We start from the raw sequence: 27,786 nt of genomic DNA on the forward strand, positions 1-27,786 counted from the left end.
TTTAAAATTAATTTTTGTGATTGCTTGGCAAACGCTTACAAACCCTAACCCTTAGCGCGCACTGGTGACTTTTGTCACGGTGACAATAAACTTTTTGTCACTGACATGTCACCATACTTTTCGCCACTGCGCGCACTTGCGATGACAGTGACGAAATTTTTTACACTTGATAAAATGAATTTCGAAGAGATGGTTGTTTGTGCACTTATATTAAGAAATAGAAAAAAAATATTTACATACATTTGTCATAGAGCAATAGCAGCAATATAATCAGTATTGTCATTGTCTATTTCATCTTCATGAAAACACACGTTTTGCCTTGGTGATGAACTTGACGCCATTCTTGAAATAAAAATTCGGTGCTGCAATGCAATACGCTGCTGTTTCATGTTTATGCGGAAGACGACTAGTATGGAAACCGCAAGGGGGAGGTGACATTTAGTTGCTAATGCGCGCACGGGCATACAAATCTATGGACGCGGTGACAGTTGCGTCACCGGCGTGTTGCCGGCCTCCGCGGACAAAAAGTCACCCAATTGTCACGTATCCAAATGCGCGCACCTTCATTTAGTGCAATGTACACGGTGACAGTGACGCAACAGTCACGGTGACAAAAATCACTAGTGCGCGCTATACCTAAGCCTTCACAAATGCTTAGATAATAGATACTCTGTATACACGTTAGTGAGCGCGTTATAACTATAAGTTTTTTTTTAATAATTTTTTTTACTCACTTTGTTTGGAGTAGGTGTAGCTTCTTCACCAGAAGAGCTCGATACTATTACATCCTTGTTTTTAGACATTTTAGAAACAAAATGTTGCTTATATATCTCTAAGCAATAAATAATTTTACAGTATTCCTAACAAAGGAAAGATTACTAAAAGGTTTGCTTGCCACATATGCAAATTGGTGACATGAATGTTTTTAAATTTATTTTACTACCCTCTGGTTTTGTAAGATTCATCACATTACTCATCTGTCATTCCGGTCACTGTTATTGCTATTTGCCTATTACATTAATTTGTGATTTAAAGTAAAACTATGTATATTTGGTGAATTGTTTATTTCCAATTATATTTAATTGTTATTATTTTAACAATATTTCATAGTTTTAACAGGTATGTACTAAATTATTTTTATAAAACAGTAAAAGTTAACTTATCATACAGTCATCATTAATTTTGTAATAATATACTTAACTTTAGTAGGTACTTTTTTGCATCTCTAGAATCTAGTTAAAACACTCTGTTGCTTACGTAAGTATTGCCAAAGTTTCGAGATATTGTTATTAGATATTTTGTGGCGGAACTCAGCACCGTATTTGGTACTGCCAAAGCGGGAAATTGCATAAAATTTGAAAATTATTATTAAAAACGTATAACAATACAGAGAGAGAGAGAGAATAAAAATACAGACTTCCTTTGTTACAGTTTTCCTGCATTGGTTTTCTTATCAATGATAATATTTCACATATTCTCTAATTACATGTAACAGTACGTTCTTTTTGCTAGAAAACTTTCAATGAAACAAGATATTTGGAAGTTATTGAGATGTTTTTAAAAAAAAAACAATTGATATTAGATCCGTCTCTTGTTAATATGGTTCTTCCACCATTGAACTTGTGGGAGCTCGACACGCCTACGTTAGGTCAGTATATACACGACACGCCTATGTTAGGTTAGTACTTCACGTTGTATTCCGCATGTGGCAGAATACGTAAAGGGTATTGTCATATATAAAGTCAAAGATTGTTATGTAGATTTAAATGTAGGTACTTTGCTTTGTTAAATAATAGGTAGTGTTAAGACACTCTCAGAACGAAGACATGACATGAATTAAATTCATCCATATTGGATACAAACCAATAACCGTTGCGCTTACCGTTAAACGATATCCCACTGCACCACGACGGCAACAATTTATTATTATATATTTTTTTCATATAATTACAGGTTGGAATTTAAATAAACGTTACTTATCGCCGACGAATGGAGAATCACAAGTACCTCAGTATATTTTTAAATGTTAGTATATAAAAAATGTTAAAAATGTAAATAAAACTGTATGTATTCCATTGTTAAATCTATATATATATAAAATCGAAAGGTCACTCATCACGAAATCTCATAAACTACAACTGCTAGGAATCTCAAATTTTGCATAGTAGTTACTTATAGGACGTAGGTGCTCGCTAAGACGGGAATTTGTAATATTAGACTTCTAAGGGGTTGTTTTTAGGGTTGAAGGTTTGTATGAAACTTCGTTACTAATGACATTTGTCTTTGTCATTCGTTACTAAATGCTAGGAGTCTCAAATTTTGCATAGACGTCACGTCGTTTTGCATAGAGACAGAAATTAATAATAACATAGTTCACGCGGGTGAAACTGCGAGCGTGCCGCTAGTATTGTATATTTTTAAATTTAAAGGTAGAGAAAGTCATGAATTGAAAAAATGTTTATTCTCTATTGTTTGATTGATTAATTAATGTAAGTTTAAAATTATACAAAATATTAATGTTACAATGAGGCCAACACCGACTCACCATTCCGGTGCTTAACACCGCGCTTTATGTAATTGGTAGGCGGAAGAAAGAAAAAGAAATGGATTGTTTAAAAAAAATGTTTGTTTCTCTAATATACGCTTTAAATTAATTTGTTCTTTAAATTTTATATAAAAACGGTTTTTAGTCATTTTTTATATTAATGTGACATGTTTTAATTATAATAACTAAAATTTAAAAGTATTTATAACAGATAAATGTTATTTTCACATTTTATGATTTTTTTGTATTATTATATGTAAAAAAAATAATTGATTGTAGTATATTTTTTTGAATAAATACATTCCAATAGTAATTGTGTTGAAAAGAAAGTGTTTCACTAATTTTCCGTTCCCTTTATTTTTTTTATAAAAATCAGTAATTACAATCATCGCTTTTAATATCAAACATTTGTAAAAGTAGAATCAGCTTTTAGGACCTTAACTGACTAAGGGATCGTTAAGGAGTACTACTATATATAGGAGTACTCTTTTTAAATATATAATTCCCCCAAGGGGAAAATGAACCTAAAACCGTCGCGATTACAGCCATAAGCGATTCCACTTTGCCACCACAGCCTTTATATTTAATTATTGTATCACATAGTAATTTCCATACTTATTACATAAACAACTTACGTTCTTAAATCAGCTATAAGCAGCATCCTGCTCATAGCATTGTAGTCAGAGGGAACCTAGTGTTAAAACATTTTGTTTCCCACTTTCCGCCGAACACAATATTACTACTACACTAATTAAGTACTCAATAAAACTCAGATTTCACTTTATTTAAAAAACATTCTTCTTTCCAAAATTAAAGTGTTTGTCTAATTGTTTTTCCCTTTTTCACTTTCTACACATTTCTTTATTTCTGGATCTGTTTAGAATAAATATAATTAATAAATCAAAATTTTAGTCGATAAAGTACTTTAACAAATACAGGGTGAGTCATATTGAACTTTCCGGTTTTGGAAGGACGTTGCACGAAGAAGGGAAGGAGTAGAAGGGTGGGGATGGTGTCATTAGACGCGCCATGACATGCAGTTTTAGTGTGAGCAATGGCTTGGTCGGGACAACATCGTGCGTTCGTAGTTGAAGAGTTTATTAAAAATGGCGGCTCCGTGATCACAACACAGCGTGCGTTCCGTTTACATTTTGCTATTGGTCGACGATACTGGGCTGAGAATAACCGACGAAACCTACACGAACGACCACTTCACAGCCCTCGAGTGACAGAGAGCAGAGAGCGCTATTGCAGAGTTTGGTGTGTGGGGTCCCTATTTTTTTGAAGAAGATGGTCAAGTCGTCACAGTTACCTCTGCTCGGTATTGCGACATGCTTGAAACTTTTCTGAAACCGAAATTGGAGGAATTAACGCAGAATCATGACAACGATAACATCTGGTTCCAACAAGATGGTGCTACAGCCCATACATCCAGGCGTTCAATGGAAATCCTGCGACAAATGTTTCCCGGTCATCTCATTTCTTTGCGAGGTGACGTTGGGTGGCCGCCGAGATCACCTGATTTAACCCCCTGCGATTTCTTTCTCTGGGGTTACCTGAAGGAAAAGGTGTACACGCATCGTCCCCGAACCATCGATGAACTGAAGGCTGCAATCACGGAAGAAATCAATGCTATTCCGCTGAATATGACTCGACGAGTAATGGACAACTTCCGGGAAAGGCTTCAGCAGTGTGTGGTCAATGGAGGTAGACATTTACAGGATATCATTTTTAAAACCAACTAAATTAAAACTGCATGTTATGTGCTTTCAAACAATAAAATAATTTTTACTGCATGTCGCTTTGTTTTTAATACACACCTTATTGAAATCGGAAAGTTCAATATGACTCACCCTGTATATACATATTTAAATTAAATTTAAAAAATCAGCTTCACGCTGTATCCCGCACACAGCAGGGTAGGCAGAGGGAACCTAGTGTTAAGACACTGTGTCGTTCCCCACTTTCTGCCGAATTCTGGAGGCATTGCTTATTGACTGGCAAAACTCAACGCCGCGCTTTGCCTCGACACCAGAGCAAAGAAATGGAAATATAAACGTAAACCATATTTTCTTACTTGTTGCAATGGGGATTTGATTTGGAACATTCAGAATTGCATAATAAAACACACAAAATACACTACACCATACCACTTTATTTTAAATATTGTCAATTTATGGTTTATCGCCATGTCAAAATATTCATAATTTCATACTAACATCACGACAGCCATGTATACATATTGAATTGAATACAATTTTTATTACCAACGTACAGACGTATCAACAAACATAATTATGTGTAATAATATCTAGTAAACTTAAATATAACAAACATGTTCTATAGTGGTTCGCAAATAAATTACAAATACATCAATACTTTGGTAACTTTACATAATATTAGAGTAAAACTATGTTTTTTCGGAGTATGGTGAATAAATAAAGGAACTGTTAAAGCAATTAGAATTACTTTTAAGTGAAAATACTGAGTGATTTTTTTCTCTTTCCTTTATTTTCTCTACAAGAATGTCCAATAGCTTGACCATTTCGCTACGGAACCCTAAAATCGTACTACGTAGCTAAAATAACAGCTGTCACACGACCTAGTCAATTTAACGCCATAATTAAAAATAAATCATTGTTTTTTTTTTAGTTCATTTCAAAAAGCATTCAAAATATAAACAATATACGATCACAGATAAGTACAAAGTACAGTACAGTATAGCAACAACATTAATTAATATAAATATAACAATCAAAAAAACATTCACTTACAATCTAATACAAAAAAAAGGATTTAAAGAAAAAATATAAGTTTGATTTATCAGTTAAATTCAATTATTAAAAGAAAATTGACTTATGGTTTTGTGTGTGACGCTGTTGTGCGTGACATTCAAATAATGACTGACTGTCAGTATGGAATTAAATAGTTGTAAAAAAACATTATTTGTATGTCACGTTTAAATTACTGTGATAAATGTGAACATATTTTACCAATTTTTTGTCAGACCAAAGCCAATTTGGCCTTTCCATTGTATTTGTCATCTACAGCTTTACTCTAGCTTACCTTTCTAAACTACAGTTCAAATTTTAGTTCTCATTTCTAATTCAAATTTATTAGAACGACAAAAATATATCAAATAAGTACAGTAATATACCAATTTCCTACATAAGTCCAACATAATATTACATACCAATGAACATGGGCGTATGAAGCTTGTTTTTTTTTGGGGAATGGGCTCTAGTTTTGAACAGCTTTTAATTTTACAGGACAATTTTTTATTAGTAAAATTTCTGGGGTGGGCACGCCCCCCTCCTCCCCTTATTACTACGCCCATGCCAACCAATAGAAAAAAAATACAATGAAACAAAAGCCAAATTTCAAGACCTATTTACAAAAGTAAAATTTACTTGCCGAGCTGTTTAATAAGTAGCTCAGTGCTCAGAGACTTGGGCCGCTCTATGGGAAGACCTAGGGCTCTGGACCATATGAGTTGCGCGAGGACGCCTAGGGCGCGCGACACTCCAAACATTACTGTGTAGTAGTTCATTTCCTTGAGGCCGTAATACTGTGGAGAGAGTGTTTAATTATTTAATAATTTCTTTAAGCGACAGTCGCGGGTTCATATTTTATTTGTCAAGCTGTCTAATAAGGAAGAGTCACATATTTTTGTTCATAATAAGATGTTATAAGTAATAAGAAGAAGAATAAGAAGTTATATATATATATATTTGTAAATTCGTGATTATATAGCAGGTCGTCTTTTTGATACCATAATAGTATAGAAAAATAATGCATATATTTTTTTTAATTTCACGCTTATTCCAAGCGAAATTGCAGTTAATACACTCCATTCTCTATTTTCCATCTTTAATTAACATTGCTTGTTAACTGACGGAACCCAACACCGTTTTTGCCTATAAATTGTATATAAAAATACATACCTGCAAAAGTACACCAGAGTGGGAGTCCACATTGGGCCATGGGTTCTTTACTTTGCCGAGCTCAGTTAGAATTGGTGGTACTACTTTGTATATGGCCGCTACTAGCTTGAACAGTGGGTCGTTTGGTAAGTGCTTAAGGGCGAACTCCCGCTGGCAGGTGTATCTGGATTAATAAATATTTATATATTATTATTATTACCAATTCATTTCTACAGTAAGTAGTGTTTATATGATAATGTTGATCGTCCCCTTTGTCTTTTCCCAGTGGGGCACTTTTTGTTTCCAAGGTGGCCGGCCCACCTCCAAATTAGTGTCATGGCATGTTGCAGAGAATACTTAAACTTGGTTTTGTTGCGTATGTCTATGTGACACTTTTTTCCACTGCATGCTGGCAAGATAGGATTTTATATGAATTATTGTTATTATTTAATAATTCATATAGAAACTGAATTTTTTAGAGGGGTTCACAAAAACCAAATTCAATTATATTATACCTTTCACAAAATTTCCATATTCGAATGCAACTAATCTTTCAAAATGCATCTCCTATATATAGGTACTAAAATTTAAAAATTCAGGTTTTTATGAATATTTTAAAATATTATTAAAATTTAATATTAAATTTAAAATATTTTCTAACATAAAGTATTATAATTACCTAGGATCAGTCTTCCTGAGTACAGCGTGACCGTATCCAGGCACAACTTGTCCAGATTTGAGTGTCTTCCAGATGAACTCCTTGAGTCCCTCCTCTGTGAAGTCATCGCCTACTTGCTTACGCAATTTCTCTAACCAAATCAGTACCTAAGAGTAAACAAGGAAAAGTGTTCTTATTTGTATTGAATATTTTCTTACACGTAAAATAATTAAAAATTATGTACAAAATATTAACCATTTTCGGAAACTCAACAAATAGACGACCGTTACCACGGACTACTGCAAAGTGTTTAAAACGTTGGAAACCCTACGCACTAAGTATTAGTATTCTAAATGTATTATATGTTTATGTACTATATTTTAAGAATAATTATTTTAATGAGCGCCAATCGTGGCGCAAATGCAGAAAGTGTGACTGCAAAATCGACTGGTAGGTAGGTTCGATCTCCAGTCGAGGAAATGAAATATTCATTTAAATTTATATTTTCATGTCCTCGCTGTGGTGTCGAGGCAAAAGGAGTATCTTAACACTAGATTCCCTCTGCCTACCCTGCCGTGTGCGGGATACAGCGTGAAACAGATTTATTTAATTTTAAGAATGTCTTTGTCCTTTTGTTTGAAGTTACATGTCTTCTTGGCTTCACGTAGTTCACTTAGGACTTAGGACGGCACTTGTAACAGCCAAAAAAAATATAATAAAACTATGATTTACAGAAGTAATTATAAAAAACACATCATATTTGACAAAGTACTTTCAAAGTAAATGAGTTTCGAGATTCAATATGTAAGCTAACAAGCAGTCGTTTGTGTATTCAACACGTCATTAACATTGTAATAGTAAGTATCCTTTGTTCTAAAAGATGTTTCCCTTTATTTATTTCTACTTATATGTAGAAATATTATGAAAATTACGATTGTATAAGATTACTTATACTGAGTAACAGTGTTATATAATACAATTCGAGATTTGATAAAAAAATGAATAAGAAGAAAATAAATAAATTCATGTCTTTATCTTCTATATATATAAAATCGAAAGGTCACTCACTCATCACGAAATCTCAGAAACTACATGTGCTAGGAATCTGAAATTTTGCATAGGAGTTACTTATAGGAAGTAGGTGCTCGCTAAGACGCGAATTTGCAATATTCGACTTCTAAGGGGTTGTTTTTGGGGTTGAAAGTTTGTATGAAACTTCGTTACTACAAATGCTTGGATTCACAAATTTTGCATGGACGTCACTTATAGGACGTAGGTACTCGTGGAGACAGAAATTAATAATAACGTATTTTACGCAGGCGAAGCCGCGCGCGGGCCGCTAGTATTATATAAAGACATCCATTAAAATTGTAATATTTTCCAGTCGATAGTAGATTGCGCAGAATGAACTCGCATTTTAAAAATAATTCATTTTCACGCACGGGAATCGAACCCACAAACACTACTCCACGATATATGTATTTTAACAATAGAACATCTTTTTTTGACAATAAAATTGAACGCATAGATATAGTCCCATATAAAATGGTTTGCGATAAAGAGTCTATTATGTAACTTGTTATCATCTGTAAAATTTAAAGATTCAGATAACATTTTGGCCATTATCAAAAAATTGCGCACTTTCGACGCATTGACGCATTGACGCATAGTGACGCAGTGAGGATATCTGATTGTATATGTGATAGTTGTGGGTTCCTTTCCTAGCTAGCTAGGGTTGGCTATCATATTACTTATTTAAATAAAATAATGAGAAAAAGCAAAAAGAAAATGTTTACACTCTTATTTCTTTAAAGAAACAACAAATAATTTATATTTTAAACTAATTAGCGGCCTTCCCCCCGGCTTCGCCCGCTTGAAATACATGATTAATTTAATAAACAGAATTGACTGACAGTCGAATGTGTTGATGTCAATAAATAATTTAATTTACTCGTTCAGAAACAGCCTTAAATGTTGAATTATTGATTTGGGGAAGGATTTATAATATTCTTTCTTTCAAATCGAATCGAATAATTCAATATCGAAATCGAATCCAAAATAAATAAATTAATCGAATATCGAATCGAAAATAATTAATTGACAACCTCCTCGTCTTGAAAGTCGGTTTAAAATACAGATTAATTACAAACAAATACAAAATTATTATAAGTATAAGTATAGATAAGATATGGATTGCTATATATTTGCTATATATTTACTCATGCCTTGAATTCATTCAAATGACTATATTTTTTCTTTAATGAACCGATTTTGATGAAACAAACTTTAGATGTTAAGCTGGTTTAAAACTAAGAAATTGGTGGTTTTACGTAAATCGGTACTAAATGTTTTATTATATATACAAATAACTTACTTCTTGGTTAGCCAGACCGTGCAGAGGACCAGCGAGGCCGTTGAGTCCAGCGGCGAAAGATAAGTAAGGATCGCTAAGAGCTGATCCTACCAAGTGAGTGGTGTGAGCTGATACATTGCCTCCCTCGTGGTCACTGGAAAATAATATTAGTTTATTAATATTATATCATATAAATTTTATTAATTTTATTTGAAGACGTCGTGGCGTAGTGCCACAAAAGTGGTGACTCAACCGGACGGTTGTGGGTTCAATTCCCATTCGAGGAAATGATATATTTAATATTTTCATTTCTTTGCTGCGGTGTCGAGCGTTAAATGGGGAGAATAGTGATGTGTCTCTTAGTCTAGTGAATACATGATGCAGGAGTTGATTGAAATATTTCATACATTTATGTTTCTATTTTATTGTACAATCATTAATGTTTAAATGAAACAACTATTATAAATTAACCGAATATTTATATACAAAGTATTTTTACATTTATACTCCTATTAATAATACATTATTTATATTAAAACCGTTCACGAACACGTAACAAATATAAAATATTATCAACGATGGTTAAGTACCGTACTTAGCCCACTTTAGTTATCTTTCTTTATTAGTTTTGTAATACTACATTGTAAAGCTATTTTATATTAATTAACCAAATGACTAATATTTATAATAACCGTAATGTTTAATTCAATCGGGCTAAATTTAAAAGGAAACTAAGTAATTTCTTCTAGTTTTTCCATTTTGGATTTTTTTATTGCATTACATAAATTGTTCAAAACAAGTTAAACTATGGTGTGAAAAGCATGAAAATTCAATTCATACAATGTATGTGCATAAAAAGCTAGACCATACTTTTGCAACATAATTTCTTTCGTTAGACTAAAAAATGTCAATATTTAATAATCAAAATAAAAAACAATAATAATTATAGATATATTTAAAATTTTTAACTCTAACAAAATCATTTTCGAATAACAAAAAAACAAAAATGGCATTACATCAACGTACGCATTACGCATGCATAACGTGACCAGACGTCCCGTTTTGAACGGGACTGTCCCGTTTTTCGCTTGTGTGTCCCGGTGTCGCGAAACATGCCACATTATAAATATTCCGTTTTTTATGAAACCATCCTACAATGTCCCGTCTTAAGACGTCCGAAAACGCCCGGCACTTATATAACTTGGTTCTAAAGGGCGTTGACTTAGCTGGTGGGAAAATGTATGAAAAATAATGCAGTTTTCTTGGTTATTTTAGTTGAGTTTAGTAAAGCAGAAAGGTGTGGGTTCGATTTCAAATGCAGGTATGTACAGATAATGTTTTCTTAAATATATGTCACTATATCATTATACTGGGTGGAAGAGGGTAGGCTAAAATATTTCCAACCCAGAATTAAAAAAAATTAATCAAGGTACCTCAACAGTCTAGACGTAGGATTTTTTTTTCATTTCACGATTTTTATCCATACCTGTATTTCGTGTCACGCACACATACGTATGCGACGTTGCCGCTTTGACAGGTAAGTGTGTGCGTGCCTATGTTATACTTTACAAATGGCGTTTTATTTTGAAACGAAAATTTTATTATTTATTTTGTTTGAAAAAATAACTTTTTCATTTTTGGGAATTATTTTTTTTCCGAATTATATGAGGCTTTTATAGAGTAGTGAAAATTGTGGTTTCATTTAAAGTGGTGCAGACAATTCCACCCTGTAGTACTAGTTTAATATTAGAAAGCCAGAGTGATTTTACTAAAGATTGTTTAAACAGATACAAATATTGTTAATTAATTTACTGAATCTGAACCCATGAATATAAATTTACAAACATAAATTTTCTTTTTTTTTTCAGATTCTCGCTGTACCCCTCCCCATAGAGAAACTAGTGTTAAAGATAATCCGTTCCGCACGCACCACCAGAAAATTTAGAATTGTCCTAAAGCCATTACGTGTCTATTTACGAAAATTAGCACCGTGTTTTTATAATTATAATAAACATAATGCTTATAATTGATTCGTTTGAGTGGGGATCGAACCCACAACTGTCGCAATACAGTGAGACGTACATACATACATACATAGCTTCACGCTTTATCCCTAGCGGGGTAGTCAGAGAGAACGGAGCGCCAAACGCTAGTCTCTACATGCCTCTTTCGCCTCGTCCACTGTCATCAACCTCTTCATACATGACCTCCGGGGGATCCTCATGCTTTTTACGTGACCTTCCTCCAGTATCTTTGATACTGTGTTTTCGAAGGTCACTGAAGTCTCCGCTATCTCTCTTACCACTCACTTTTCCATCATAGATATTTTTTGCCATTCTTTCATCACTCATTCGTTGGACGTGCCCAAACCAGCTGAGCACGTTCTACTTCATTCTCACCGTGACGTCCTCGCTAGTACCTGCCATTCTGTGTATCTCTTCATTGCGGATTCGATCAGCTAAGCTAACTCCGCATATCCTATGAAGAGATCGCATTTCTAGTGACACGTACATAAAATTACATGGCTCTATTTTTTCTATATACCTTTTTAATATATCTTTTATATATTACACGTACATTTTATTACTTAATCGCTATTGCTAAAACGATAAGCCTTATCTACATAATACTCCTTAGAATGGGATCACATCATATACCTACATATATTTGGTGCGTATATCTTTTATTTACTTGACTTTGAATTAAATCAACATTTACTCGTAATATAATTATGTAACCAATCGTTGTATCTGTTTCTCAGTAGTTACAAATTTGTTTTTCATCTGCGGCGTTCAACTCACAAGTAACAAGTAAGCAGATTGATATATAGAGAATAAAAAAAACAGTTTCACGCTTTATCCCGCACACAGAGGGAACCTAGTATTAAGACACTCCGTTCCCAACTATCTGGCGCATTCTGGAGGAATTGCGTGTTGAGTGGCAGAACTCAACGCCGCGCTTTGCCTCGACACCAGAGCGAAGAAATAGAATTACGCGTTACAGTCACACCCTTGCGCCGCTGCTCCACGACGGCCAGTATATAGAGGTTTTATAGATATTATATAATCATTCAATTCAATTTGACAAGATTTTATATATAGTAAATGAGTTTAATTGTATCAGACTATTATTTATTAAGCTATTATTTATTAACTTCTATCGCTGTCAGATTTTTTTTTTATATTCATATAGAAAACTGAGAACGTCGATCCCGTCGTGGCGTAGTTGTGCGACTATAATCGCGATGGGTTTGGATTGCCACTAGGGGGAATGAAATATTAAATATTTTCATTTCTTCGCTCTGAATCTCTATCTATAATCTATCTATGAATAAGAACGGCATCTCAAGATCGATCTCAGACTTAAGAGCGATTTATAAATACATCCCTAAAACTTTCACAATACATCTATGACGCAATATTTAAAATTTAAAACATCGCAATGCGGTCTGTACGTCTGGTTTAAATTACGTTACAACAACGCGATATCACTCGCAAACAGTCTTGAATGGCGATAAAAAGCGTAGCATCCATTTTGATGGTGTTATCACCAATTATCAATGGAACTGATAATGTTTATGCTGATATTTCATGAAGATACGTGATAAAGTAAATCCTATAATAAGAGATAATAGTGTATTCAATTGTTGTAGTGTTTATTCTTTTATTTAGTATAATGTTATGTAATGCATGTGTTGAGTTGTATAATTAGAAATGAAAAATATCTTAAAAATAGCTTATTATATATCAATATTAATAATTCTATTTAGATTTTGAGGCCGACCGATTCGATCCTCATTCGAAGACATGATCATATTTATCTTTGTTTCGTCGCTCTGGTAGACAGAACGCGGCGTTGAGTCCCGCCACTTAACACTCAATGTCTCGAAATTAGGTGTCTCACACGTGAGTGAGGAGCGGAGTGTCTTACCACTTGTCTTTGCCTAACATGCTATGCCGGAAAAAACGTGAAGCTGTTTTTTGTATTGCGAAAGTAAGAGAGCGTGAAATTCTTGATTTTCCATTCCACGCTTAATATATCGAAGTAATAATTGTTGTCAAATGCCTATTGTTCATTTCATGTTTTTATTATTAAAACGATAAATTTATACACTACGATAGTACCCAACGTTCTCATTTCATCCCAATATGATAAATATACAAAAATTATTGTAAAATGTTAAGAAAAAACTTCTATTCTGTTTTAATTTAATGCTTGAAGAATAAATAGAAATCCGCAAGCTTAGATCAATCTAAATAGTTAAGCCCTCCTCCTAAACAACAACAACCTCAAAACATATAGCACTGACTGACACTTAAACAAACATAACTACTAAACTCAACACGAACAAGTGTTCCATGACTCATAAAAAAATTACACAACAAATTTAAAAAGCAATTTTCATTATAAAGACGTCTCAAGGCCAGTTGCATTATATGTAATATTCGCTAAGCAGTATACGTAGGCAGAATAGCATTCAATTTGGTTAACAAAACCAATGGTCGTTCATTCAATATTAGTACAAATGAGAAACGTGCCGTGAGACGGTCGTGGCACTGTGGACTGTAAACGCTACTGTTATGGGTTCGATTTCCATTCAAGGGGTATAAACTGTTTTTAATTCCTCGCTCCGGTAACTTCGCAGCGCTGAGTTCCTTCAATCAACTTGCAATGTCTCTTTAATTGTGCGGGACACAGGGTATCTCTGCCTATCCTGCTACATGCGGGATATAGCGTGAAGCTAAAAAAAAGAAGAACGTGCATGTGTATGACATGATATCATAAGTCACCCCTGACTTTAAAATTGATCGACAACATATGCACTTAAGTGATTGAATTCAATTGAAGTCTGTATTGGAAATATTAAAGTGGAAAAAAAGTTCGTTCTATACTTTTAGCATTCAATCAGTTAAGTCTGTTAAAATGTTTTATTTGAAGGGTTATGTTTTATTATATTACGTTGGATTAACAAAACAATGTGAGGTCACATATTATATAAACGTTATATTAAAAAAGTAAACTACATATTTTCTATAGTTATCGTTATCTGAAACAATAAACAAAATCAAACATAAAAGAAGTTAGTTTAAATAACAAAACACGCATCTATAGTCGCTCTCAATTCTGAGAACAATGTTGAGAGCGATCTTGATATGCCCTTTTCATTCATATAATATTAAATTAGCGTCTCAAGATAAATCTCAGAGCTGAGAGCGGTTTATAAATACGAGCAAAAGTTACCGCACATGTTTAATTGCGCGACAAATCGTTGTTGCTAAAGCAAAGAAATACGAAGGTATATATTACTTTACGATCGTATTTCTAAAGGGTAAGTGTTAACACTTTATAATGTTTACACACAATCGCACACACACATACCTATAAGGAAAACACACTCATGTATATGATAGGACATAATGACGTCACAATACTTTATTTCTTCTAGATTCACTTAGAGAAATGTATTTAAATGAATATGTATGGATACATTCGCAAGTGCAGTGATATTATATTGTATGCAATTACAAGTTAGTATTTTGTTCATGTAACAAGTATTATAAATGTCGCAAAGCAATAAACAATGTTTGTTCTTCGTTTTGTGTTTTAGTTCATTAATTTTATTTTGTTATGGTGTAATAAAGTGTTGAAATAAATAATTAAATAAATAAATGATTTTTTTTTAAATTATTAACTATTTCGTAGAGTTTATGATGTAGATGTAGAGACCTAGGTGATATATTACTAAACTAGAAACATTGGACATTTCATGGCAGAGTTGATTGCCCTGCGCCACGGCTGGCCTCAAATACATGTTTAATAAAATTTAAAACCACCACAAATGGGGTTCGAACTCCTAACCATTGACCAGTACATATGTTTACCGTATAGCAACTGTGCCACTATACAACAAATAACACAAATACAGATACAGAAAGTAATCCATTTTAATACTTTTCTAAATATTATTTGTATAAAGAAACGTTTTATTCCATACAGAGTCGAAGGTGTTGTTCGACGACATTGCAAGCAATTATATGTAGCGCGATAAATAGTTAGAATACTCTAGTGTTTATTCTTAATGTCTTATTAACTTAGTAAACACACAAGGACACGTTTAAATTCTAGAAGGTTCTTTCTTATTTTTTTATATATTAATAATATTATAACAATTGTAATTTGTTTTGAGGTTTAATTTCTATTACAATTAAAATAAGTTGTTGCCCACTTAGCAAACAAGCTTAGTCTGCGTGGACTTCTTGATGGTTGCCATTTCATTTTTTATATATATTTTTTAATATTAGTAATAAATAAGTAAATTTTCAATTAAAATAAAGAACCTACTGGCTATGAATATTATATTTATTTACGATAAGTCAAAGCAGTAATGTGTAGTTAATACAGATTTAGGAAAATGGAAATTTTATTCTTTCGCATTATAAATTAATATTTAAGTCAATCTTTCTAACAAAAAAAGAACATTTCTTTTATTATTTATCATTATTAAATTTATTTATACTTCTATATCTATTAAAGTATTGTTTAGTAAAAGCAATGTTTGCTTCTACATTGCTCATAGATGACAAAAGCAATATTGTATTTAATACTATTTAAGATCATGTATTCTTCTATATTGACAATAAAAAAAACATTCAAAGAACATTGACATAAAAAAGTAGTTTATTTAGTTTTTTATTTGGTAACTTAAAAAATTAAGGAATATTATTTGAAATTTAAATATATATATATAAGAATCATAATAATGTTTAAGCAAATTATTTATCATTAAATTATAATATTATATAATATCATTTACTGATAGTATGTATTCACCTATAGTATATACATCGTTCAATACATTTTATTTTCAGTTACGTCATAGAGATAATAATATACGCGTTTCATTGTTCTCTTGTAGTAACAATGAAATATGAAAAGTGATCAATTTTAAATTATTATACCATATTATTGTTATAAAGTGAAGAAAGTAAATAAGATAGGTACATTCTAATCGAATATTATCATATCTTTTTTAACATTTCGTTATTTTTTTTATTTTTCATCTTAGTATATTACCCGCATCATGCAAAAGAAAAATGAAGAATCTAGTGAGCAATCACTATGTTTTTAATTTTGTATTAATTAGATATTGCAGCTCAGGTCTCGAAACTCATCTTTACACTGTCTAACTAAATTATATTAAGCTTTATGGACTGGTATTAAAATGTTATTTTATCTCATAGCAAGCTTCAATTTTTTTCCCTCATATCCAAATAATTTACTTGTTGAGTGGCGGATCTCCACGCCGCGCTTCGCCTTATTACCCGAGATAGTAAATGAAAATATTAAATTTTCCCGAGTGGGTATCGAACCCATCACGGGGTGGGTTTTTACGATTAGAAAAATATTAAAATTAAAATATTTGATAAAATAAGTTTTTATCCCCATGTTTTTTAAGCTTTTATCCCTATAGCAAAACAGGGGGACCTAGTATTTATTAGTTAGAACAGAGAGGCCTAGTATATACCAACGAAGTGGGTGGGGAACCCACAACTCAAACAAAACCTGCAAAAAGAAAAAAAACAAAATATCACATACCTATGAATAGTAAGATACAGTCTCATCAGCTCAGTGAACTGAGGATCATCGAAGCCCAGCATGTTGCAGTAGTTGGCTGACCAGTCCTTGTTGTCGTCGATAGCGCCTATACCTTTGCCGTCGCGGTAGGTATTGCGGTATATGGTGGCGGCTATGACGGGTAGTTTGGCGATCAGGTTCATGGAATCCTCGTAGACGTACTGTTGAGGATTGTTTTTTGTTTTAATTGTATGTTGTGTGTTTGGGTAGAGTAATTTAACGCCGCAATTTTAGTATGTAATATAATAATATTATGTGTTGGCGGAACTCAACACCGTGTTTTGTGAATGAACGAACAATTACGAGTTAGGTGTTATTCGATCTTTGTTTACAGTGGTTGGTGAACCAGTCCTTCTCGACTATCATTGCTTTGACAGTTTTTATATGAATCAACATTTGGCTTTACTTACATTAAAAATCATAGTGTCGACAGTGTATGTTATATTTTGTCTAAACTACATTAATTTGAACAAGAATAGAATCTTCACCCACTTGCTATCTGGACGTGATCGTTTCCTCGATCTCATTTCTTAAAAGTGACTTTAAATATAAATAAAGTAAGAAAATTTTACTTTAAAGTTAAACCATAAGTTGTACGCTGTACAATTATTGTCATTTTCAATTACTTAAAAAATTTTTTTTAATCATTTCGTACATATTCTTTCTTATACTATACTATATATACTATATACTTATACTAAAAATGCTTCTAAAAGTAAAATTAAAAAAACGTAGATACATTAATTATGTACCTAAAGAGGTGCTTAATTCCCTTTAAATCTTTCTAAAAGTAAAAAATCACTCGGGAATCGAACCCACAACCAAAACGTAATAACATCACAACTGTAAGCATGTGTAAAGTTATAAATAGCTATACACGATTATTAGATACCGGTGGCCGTGAAAAGTTAAACGCCAGGACGTGTCTCACAAAACAATGGGCAATGGTAAACGGCAAACGCCCTTGGACTTTGTTTTTAAGTTAAATTATAATTTAGAATATTTAAAACTATAACAAAATATGTAATATATGAATTTAAAGTTATTAATTCGACTCGTAACTCCGTATTTGACTCTATATTTCATTTTTCGGCTATTTAGAAGAATTGTAGTGACGGAATCATATGACACTGTCAGAACTGGTGAAAAAGACACTTAAAATAAATACACATTTAAATGGGATTTGAACCCAAAACTGTCCAGCAAAACCAATTAGGTAAATAACAGATCCAATATGGCGATTATTAAAATACATTTAAAAACTAATAACGTTATGACGTAATGACATATTATATTTACTTTAGAACATTCTCGAACATAGATACGCTTGTTACATTATTGGGCAAAGTCTAACACTTTTTATTGGTAGTCGCATCAATTATCATTTTTTTTAACGCACCTTTATAAAAACATCGATTTCATTTAAATAAATTAATGAAAAAAAAGATATATTACCCGTTTTGTTACTTTTTACTTAGGTATTAATGAGATATGTCGATAAAAAGTTAATTATTAAGCATTTTATATTTTCATCAAATACTAGAACTAAACTGAATAATTACTCAAGGGCTTTACTTAAAAATCGATTTTCCTTATTCCACAAACAATAATCTTCGATTTCAAAGAAAATGTAAAGCGGCCTTTATTTTTTTATTATATAACGCGACCTTGTCACAGCTCGTTTAGAACTATAAAAAACCTATTTCCTATAAATTTTTATATTAACGAAGATTGCTTGGGAATAATACAAATTGATTTCATATTGACGTACTTCATTATAAATTATGGGTACCACAACCATCGCACATACAGTGAGACCCCATCCAACTTAAACTCTCTCTCTGAACTCTACATACCTTCTCTACCCTATATATTCCCTATGTATATCATACATAGTGCACTAGAAGTAGTGTAATCGCATACCCTACCCTAAAACACTATTAAAACACATACAAATAAAAAAATCTCACCTCCCAATACTTAGACTTGTGTACTCCTTCAGAGTAGGCCTGAACGAACTTGCTCTCACTGTTAAGTGCTGTTACTGCTGCCGAGAACTGAGACATTGGGTGCAGTTTACTTGGCATGTTGTTTAGCATTGTTACAACATGGGCTGGGAGCTCGGCCCTGTATGGAAGAATACATTTTAGACATTCGTAAAAAATATAGAACAAAGGAGAACACTTTTTGAATCTATTCAATTAAAGGATTTTCTGTTAAGTAAACTATGAGTTCAGCTTTTTATTTGCTTAGAATATAAATAAAAATGTGTATACATACATTTTTTTTTAAGTAGTCAAATTCGTAAGTATTGTCATAAACTATTTTTCAATTACAGTCAAGCAAAACAGTGTAAGTGTATAATAATAAAAACCGAAGACCGTAGAATAAAAAAAATACACATTATCAATTCTACACAACAACACCAACCTTTGCGCCCATTCCTTAGACAAAGCCTTCACTTGAGCCTCGGTGGGTATTTCCCCAGTAACTAGAAGCCAGAAGAGACCCTCAGGTAAAGGTTCTTCCCCTCCCTTCGCTTTGGGCAACTGTTGTTGACACTCCGGGATTGAGAGACCACGGAATCTGATCCCTTCATCGGCGTCCAACACTGAGGTTTCCCATACTAGACCTTTGATACCACGCATACCACCGTACATCTACGGTAAAAAAAAACACCATTAAAATGTTAATATTACACCTTGTCCTGATTGTCTTATCATGAGTAATTAAAAAAAAAGATGAATATGTATATATACGAGTCATCAGGTTTATACTATAAGAATATTGTCTTCCCCAGTTCAAAATGATCAAACTTTTAAGCAGCGGATAAAGGAGCATATGTAAGGAGTGTTGCTAATGAGAATTCAAAGATTAAAGATTCGATTTTAATCTGCAATCATTACAGTTATTTTACAAAGAATATTATAAATTAAATTATTCATTGACACCAATAGTCTGTTGTCTATATATAACTGTCTAGTATATAACTGTCTGTATATAACTGTCTGTATATAACTGTCTGTATATAACTGTCAGTCAATTTTGTTTATTAAATGAATAATCATGTATTTCATGCGGGCGAAGCCGCGGGAGGGCCGCTAGTATATAATAAATGAGTTGAATGTGAAGTGAATAGTGATAGAATTAGTGTTGTATCAACATAAAACTCCATTTTCCTTGTAAATAACTATGTAATTAGGATGCTTTAAGGTCACAAGTAATTTTACGATAATTTCAATGATAGCATATTCAAATTATTGGTAATCATCTAATTTCCAGTAAATTAAAGCAGGTAAGTATTACGAGTTATATATTTCCATAAATGGCTAATTAATTTTATTGAAAAAACTAATATCTAAATTGGTAAAACTAATACCTAAAAAATAGTCAATAATTGATATTAATTAAATATTAAGTAATGTAGGACGCTAGATGGTGTGACGGCTGGATGCGAAGATCGAGCTCAGTGGCGTGCCATTGGAGAGACCTATGTCCAGCAGTGGACGACGACAGTTTGATGATGATGATGATAATGAACTAGCGATCCGAATCAGAGAATTATTTTTGTATTGTTAGTTAGAGGTTAGAGGTAGAGGTAGAAGTTAGTTTTACACAAACTCACCATGTCAACGGTGACTTCGCCGACTTTGTCGTTGCCATGCTTCTTCCGGAATTCCTTGATCTTCTCCTGTTCTTTGGGGATTTTCTCCTGAAGTACGCTCTTCAGGTTGGTTTGCTCCGCGCTCAAATTTCTTAACAGAATAGTTGCCGTTGGACATGCTTTCTGTAAAGAAATGTAAATAATAAAGATGAGAAAATAAATAAGATATCTAAATAGAAAGTAAATTAATGTATTATATTGTAGTTAGAAACATATTATAAATATCTCACATTATATTCTTTTCCTGGGCAAAACAAGGATTTCTTATGATTTCTTAATTATAACAAATCAAAGCACAACGTGTTTTATGTCCTCTTTTCTCAGTATTATTACGTACATAAAAATGTATGTTAAAAATTACAAATAATTAAATATTGTCACCCGATTAGAAATGTTAGATTCCCTATTCGGAGAGAAAGTGAATCAGTATGACTCGTAGGGTGTCCCCGCAGTACCACTAGCACTATCAAAGAAAAGGGCAACGCGCATATAAATAATGACATTTACCATGAAATTCTGATACACATTATTAGCATGTAATCAATAATTCATATCAATCTTAATAATAGCTTATTAAGCATCTTATCAGGAGAGACAAAAACATTTTTAAATAACTATGTACTCATAGTAACGAAAATTAATTTGTATTCTCAACTATATGAAATAAAATAAAGGTGAAGTTTGTATTTTTTAAGCTTTTGAATACTATAAAAATATAGATTAAGAAAAGTACGAAAAACGGATTGAGCTAATTTACACTATAAGCTTACGATATGTGTTACTCGTATATATATAGATATATACCTGGTAGACGTTACGAACACCAAATTTATATAAATAACCTACAGCACACTGTAAATGACATTTTCATTACCGTTTCAGATCCTACAGTACGCAATTCTTATTATTCTTTGGTACAGACAGATATAAACCACCGTTGTTTTACTTTTCATCTTATATTATACATTTTTAATAGAAAAAGAATAATGGTATATACTACAAATAGGATCATCCCTCCTTAAAAACATTATTAGATCTAATATTTATTTTTGTCAAAATAAATTATATCATTTTTTTTTTATGAAAGATGTATGTAGAAACCGTGGCGTTTGGCTCTCCGTTCTCTCTGACTACCCCGCTAGAGATAAAGCGTGAAGTTAACTATTTTTTTTTTTTCATAATATTATGTACAGATAAATATAATGTAAAGATACGCTCATAGACACTTTCTTCAACAAATAAAAGGCAGACAAATTAAAAGGCAACGTCAATTCAATGGAACAATCGCCGGTTAACGGTTAATCAATGCTGATCTTGGGTCAGGATGGGCCAGAGTTTAATGCTATTGATATTGTTAGTGAGTACACCGATGTAAAACTTTGATTAATCTGTTAGAGAAATATCGATTAAAATCCAAAAAAACTATTATTTCTCTCTAAATTATAACAAAATCTTAATTATTTTTTAATTAGAGTTCTGATACCCTTATATAAGACCACAGGATGACAAAGATGTTCAAGTTAGTAAGCACGCATACAGTCTTAACGACATATTAGATTCTTAATCCTCAAAATTTCAGCTTTGCTAAAATGACGTAGGTCTGAAGACCCTGAGAACTCAGTCTATAAGACAAGGATAATTGAAACAAACGGTTGTTTATCATCTAATATTATAAATGTGAATGTAAGTTTGTTTGTTATGCTTTCACGCCAAAACTACTCAACCGATAACTTCGTACACTTATTCTTAGAGGTATTAAAAAACACATAGAGTACTTTTTATTTTAAAAAATATCCTTTGGCTATAATATCAAAATAAGTTTAAGCGAGCGAAGCCACATTAGAGTCTATAATATATGTAAAAACGCACGAATCCTTTCGTGATTTTGCGGGAGAAGCCGCGAGCGGATCGCTAGTGTAATTTATAATCGTCGTATAATCGTATTTTTATAATTTTCCGTGTGAGTATTAAAAGGTAATACATTATAGAAATAACATTACTACAAGTGGCTTGAATATAAAAAATGAAAATATATATGATACGTATAGATTTTTTTTCTGCTTCACGCACACAGCAGGTTAGGCAGAGGGAACCTAGTGTTAAGACAGACGGCAGAACTCTATGCCGCGCTTTGCCTCGACACCAGAGCGAGGAAATGAAAATATAAACGTAAATAAATATTTCACTTCCTCGAGTGGGGATCGAACCCACAATCGTCGCGTTACAGTCACATCCTTGTGCCGCTGCGCCACGACCTACGTATAGTGTGTTGTTTTTTATTTAGTATTAAAATGTTAAAGTAGTAAAGTTGATCGTGAAATTTTATTACATTTACGTGAATATACTTTGTAACGTACCTACTTATGTATGAATATAATTAACTTTTTGAGGATAAAGACTAAAATTAAAATAAGTGTTATAACAACTTATTTTTATTTTGTCGTCTTAATATATAAATCTCAAGAACATTTATTTGGAGATCTAATATAATATTGTAGACTTTTTTACTTCAAGCTGCAACCACCATTGAAGACACACTTACAAACACATAACTTTTCAACCAATTTCCGAGATTTTGTGTTGAGTGGCGAGCGGAGAAAAAAATGATTTCTTTCTTTGAGTGGGAATCGAACCCACAACCATCATTACAGTTTGCTGTGGCACATTAAAGATTTAAGTTATGATATATATATTTTTTCAACGGACTACGTATGGATTTTTTTTTTATTTCTCACAAACAAACGGAAGAAACATGTGGTAATTCGATAAAACCGGTTGATTAATCATTTTTAAATCCACGTTTGAATCAAAGTCAACGTGTGTTCAAGGCTACAAGTATTTAGTTATCAAATATATATGATAAGGTTGATAGAATTGTTTTACTGCTCACGTGATGGTTGTAGGTTCAATTTTAACATGCTCATCCATTTTCTGGGTGAAAAGTGTTTTACCCATTTTTTATTGTTTTATTCGTTCGGCATACATTATGATGAACTTACGACAAAACACATGAAATTTGAAGTTTGGTTTCGAAATAGGTTAGGAAGTATAAGCGAGCACTATAAGAGGATTTCTCGAATTTGCTATGGGAACGTACCCGTACCCAAAACGGAACTTTTCGAAGTCCACCCAAACAAAGTTGCAGGCAACGACTAGTAACATATATTGCGAAAATTTATGATTGCTTGAAACAAAGCAGTTACTTCTTAGAAGCAAAATAAACTGCGTTTGGTCAAAATGCCATATAACAAACATGAAGTGGGACAAGTGTGTAATATGACGTAAATGCTAAGACCGTTAAGTGTACTCCGGGAAAGGTGCTTTATCATATGTGTATGGATTTAAAAGTGGGTAAATACTTAAAATTTAAGAATTATTGATATATAAAAATCCCCCACAGATGTAACCAATTATCATTATATGGTTTAATCTGATTTCACACAGGACGTAAAGACTCGAGCAACTAACTTACGATTTTTATAATTTTTTAAACAGAATTTCTAAATACATATTCATATAAAAATTATGTAACTACAAAAAAATACCTATTCAGGTCGGTCTAAAGAGGTCATAGCGCAGCCGCTATAGAGGGAAAACAGATAGTAGGCAAACGAATCGTAAGCAAATACCCAAATGCGTTTTCCTCGAGGAAACAGCAATCGTAAAAAAACCCTTCAACGAGGCCAGAAGTACGGAAATTTACTAAAATTGTTTGGCTCGCGACGTTGTTCACCTTAGCCAGTACCTTGGAAGATTTGACGTCGTTATTTATGTATGATTTGTTTTATTCTAATAGTTTAATAATCAAATGTATTCGTGCTGTTCTAACGTGCTAATCTCAGGAACTGATGGTTCCTTATTAGAGGAAGGCATTACGTCACTTTGGTCGTTTTGATTTTTTTTTCATTAGTACCATTTAACAATAAATAGAGTCGAGTCTCTTTACTTATAATTTAAATGAAAATTAAATTAATATTAGATTAAAATTAAATTAAGAAGTATTTTCTGTCAACTGTTCAATTAAACAGTAAACAAAAAATACTCCCTAAGTTTAATTTTACACCTCCTTAAGTCTGGTCTGGGAGTCAATCAGACACTTTAATTGTATCTTGTGTCATACTAATACAGAAGACAACTCTTATTTTTTTTTCATGAGACATCCGGAGCAAAGACGTACCCAAAAAGCTTATAATACACATATGTGCATACATAACACAATCATATTTGCATGTGTACATGCGTAAAAACAATGACGTCATAGAAATTGGACGCCAAAATACGTGCAACGACATTGAAACTAGAATAGCCTTCGCATCATTGCGTAACTGAGTTCGGTTAATCGCGAAACACGGCGCGATGCTTAACGCCCGTGCCCGCTTATCTAAGAGCCGGGTAGCCTAATTAAAACAATTTGGATGTACTTTGTGTTGCTATAAAATATAGGATTTTGAACTTTTGCTACGCTATTTATTGGGTTTTTAGTAATTATATAGTATTTTTACAATAGAACAAATACAAATTTGTTTTTTTTTATATCAAAATTTTAATTAATAGAATTTTGTTGAGATCGTTGGAAAATAAAAAACAATATTTGGCAAGTACATTTTGAAGATAAGACAATAAATCTTTCAGCCTGGTACGATCTAGAACATCCAAGTGATAAGATAGAAGAATCTGATAATAAATTGTAGGTGAATTCAATGTCAAGAGTCACGTGAAAAAATCTGTTAAGATGCTGTAAATGAGACTGAAATTGAAACAATAAATATTCTTACAAATAATATGTATGAGTTTAAAAGATTTTCGTAACTATAGAACCATAGGAATATAGTCGTTTTAAACACTTACGCAGAACATCCGTTAAGAATTGGTGCCAGTTAGAATATATCTTAAAAGGTTTCATAGGCATTAGGCTCGGCCTTAAGAAGCCGTAGCTATAAACGACCCTGAACAAACAAGTTCACTTTAGATTCTCAAAGATAGATTATGATTTCTCTCTCACCTATGGATATATATATATAATGTTTAAATAGCAATTTCTATCTTTCGTACAATTCGTACTTACTTACGAATTTGTTTTCTTCAGAAAAACCTTATGTATTTAAAGATAACATCAGCAACTGGAAATTTTCCACAGTATTTTAATTGAATTGTTTAAGTTGACCTTCGTTTACTCCGTGAAAAAGGTATACTTATTCAAATTATGCGTTAAATATATTTGAATGTCTACAATGCCATAATAGACACTGTATAGATGTATTAGAATATTATTATTTATGATACTAGATGCAATTATCGTAGATACATCACATTTTGGCGCGCATTTATAACCTACGACCCCGGTTATCTTAGAGGTTGCGGACATAGTCAAAGTCAGAATAAAAAAAATACTTTATACTATAAAAAATACTAATATTCGAATTATTCTATGGTTATAGTATTAAAACTAAGAAGTTGAGAAATAAACTTTTTTGGTTTCATCTTTTGTTTTGCGTATAGACGGGAGTTTAACACTCTAAAAAAAATTGGCAGCAAGCATGCCTTCGAATTGGGGATATTTGAACAAAATACCGTTACGACACAAGAGAATTTATTAACCATGTGCCGGCACATTTTACATTTAATATGAGCAAGTCAAAGAAAAAGCTTTAAGAATGAGTTTTTGTTGCAAAATTAAAAATGCAAGCTCAAAAAGTATTACTTAAAAAATATTTGCATTTTTAACTTAACATACAATTTTAGATAAATACAATTTTTACTTCATATGTATTTGACATTAAATTGAAGTTATTTGGTATTTAAGCTTGAAGTAAAAAATAAATCGCTTCTTGAATAAGTTTTATAGATCTCATTATGTAACAATATTTTCAGTCTATACTTAAATGTATTCTATGCATTCGACAGGTGCAAAAGAAATTAACAACTGATCCATTAGTACTAGAAGATTAAGCATTATGTACATTTATTGTAAGGATTAAGATTTTTAACAGTTTAATTAATAAAATTTATAATCTTAGTACATATAAAAATCTTTTATTTTTAATAATAGATAGGTATTTATTTCATAAATATAATATTAGTGTGCAAAATCTCTATGAGTCAACTATAAAGTGATACGCGCGGATCCTTTAATAGCCCGTCGTGAATTTATATAACACATTATAAAATATCGGCATATGCGCAATTTTAAAAGGAACATGACATCCAAAATATACCTATATTTGTGCCCTTAATCCCAAAATAGTTTCATTCACATTACATAACTTCGAAATCAAAATGTGGTAAGGTTATGTATAAATTTTATATAGAACGTTATATGACTGATTTTATATTTTTTAAATTATTATATATTTATAAAAAATAAAATGTTACCTGTATATCGATCAATTTTGTAGAGGTGATCCTGAATAGAGCCATTTTTAAACCCACCGAGCGCTAACCAACACACAATTAGAGTACACCTCGCTATCGATCGTATTCGCGAGTGGAAACTGGAAATTTAATTTTTAAAATGTTGGCCAACTTGGACGGTGGCGAGGTGAAACGTTTGGTTACGCATCAAATGGCACTAAAAATGTTGTCACGCCTAATGTACTAGATGGCACTAAGATTAATTACTCTATTAAAAATAAATAAAATAATAAATAAATTAAATTTGTTGTGCTTAAATTAAGAATATTTATGTTACACGAAAAATAAATGTTTAATTTTAATCTTGAAATTAGCTTTCTAAGAATAAATCAACATACATTGCTTGTAAGCTTATGATTTTTTTTATTGTCTGTTAATTGATATGGTTAAGTGTTGCCATATTAAGAATATTAACTAAATTAGTAATTTAAGCGAAAGGGAATATTTAGAACAAAACTTCTAAAATTTTTAAATGTTTTAAAAAATGAATATTAAACAGCGTCACTTGTACTAGCACTGTAGTGCTAAAATTATATATTTTTTGGTTTATTTCTTTTTTTAATCAACTTGAAATTTATGTATTAAGAATACAGTATA

At 32.0% G+C, this 27,786-nt stretch overlaps 1 protein-coding gene and 1 long non-coding RNA gene across 2 annotated transcripts; one reads left to right on the top strand and one right to left on the bottom strand.

The window, feature by feature from the left end:
- Window positions 1-670: 670 nt before the first annotated feature.
- Window positions 671-2,874, top strand: LOC146527335 (uncharacterized). Its single transcript, XR_014879263.1, has 2 exons — window positions 671-1,119; window positions 1,954-2,874. It is a non-coding gene; the product is annotated as an uncharacterized LOC146527335 (long non-coding RNA).
- Window positions 2,875-4,680: 1,806 nt separating this feature from the next.
- Window positions 4,681-27,311, bottom strand: kdn (citrate synthase). The gene is made up of 9 exons (XM_085206600.1): window positions 27,151-27,311; window positions 20,740-20,901; window positions 19,545-19,774; window positions 19,085-19,241; window positions 17,076-17,275; window positions 9,501-9,633; window positions 7,148-7,293; window positions 6,490-6,652; window positions 4,681-6,113 (listed from the first exon to the last, which is right to left on the bottom strand). The coding sequence occupies exons 1-9, from the start codon at window positions 27,193-27,195 to the stop codon at window positions 5,952-5,954; spliced, it is 1,398 nt and encodes a 465-aa protein (XP_085062726.1). The 5' UTR covers window positions 27,196-27,311; the 3' UTR covers window positions 4,681-5,951.
- Between the last annotated feature and the right edge of the window lie 475 nt (window positions 27,312-27,786).

This window comes from Heliconius melpomene, chromosome 21 (assembly GCF_056956725.1).
Source record: "Heliconius melpomene rosina isolate 202511_hmr_F chromosome 21, ASM5695672v1, whole genome shotgun sequence".
NCBI lineage: Eukaryota > Metazoa > Arthropoda > Insecta > Lepidoptera > Nymphalidae > Heliconius > Heliconius melpomene.

What these genes read in the sequence shown, in the direction of transcription:
- kdn (XM_085206600.1), bottom strand. Translation starts at nt 27,195, where the DNA reads ATGGCTCTATTCAGGATCACCTCTACAAAATTGATCGATATACAG. An exon ending in CTGTATCTTACTATTCATAG is followed by an intron (nt 9,634 to 17,075) that starts GTATGTGATATT and finishes ATTATTTTCCAG; the next exon opens with TGACCACGAGGGAGGCAATG. An exon ending in ACGGTCTGGCTAACCAAGAA is followed by an intron (nt 7,294 to 9,500) that starts GTAAGTTATTTG and finishes GTTTACTCTTAG; the next exon opens with GTACTGATTTGGTTAGAGAA.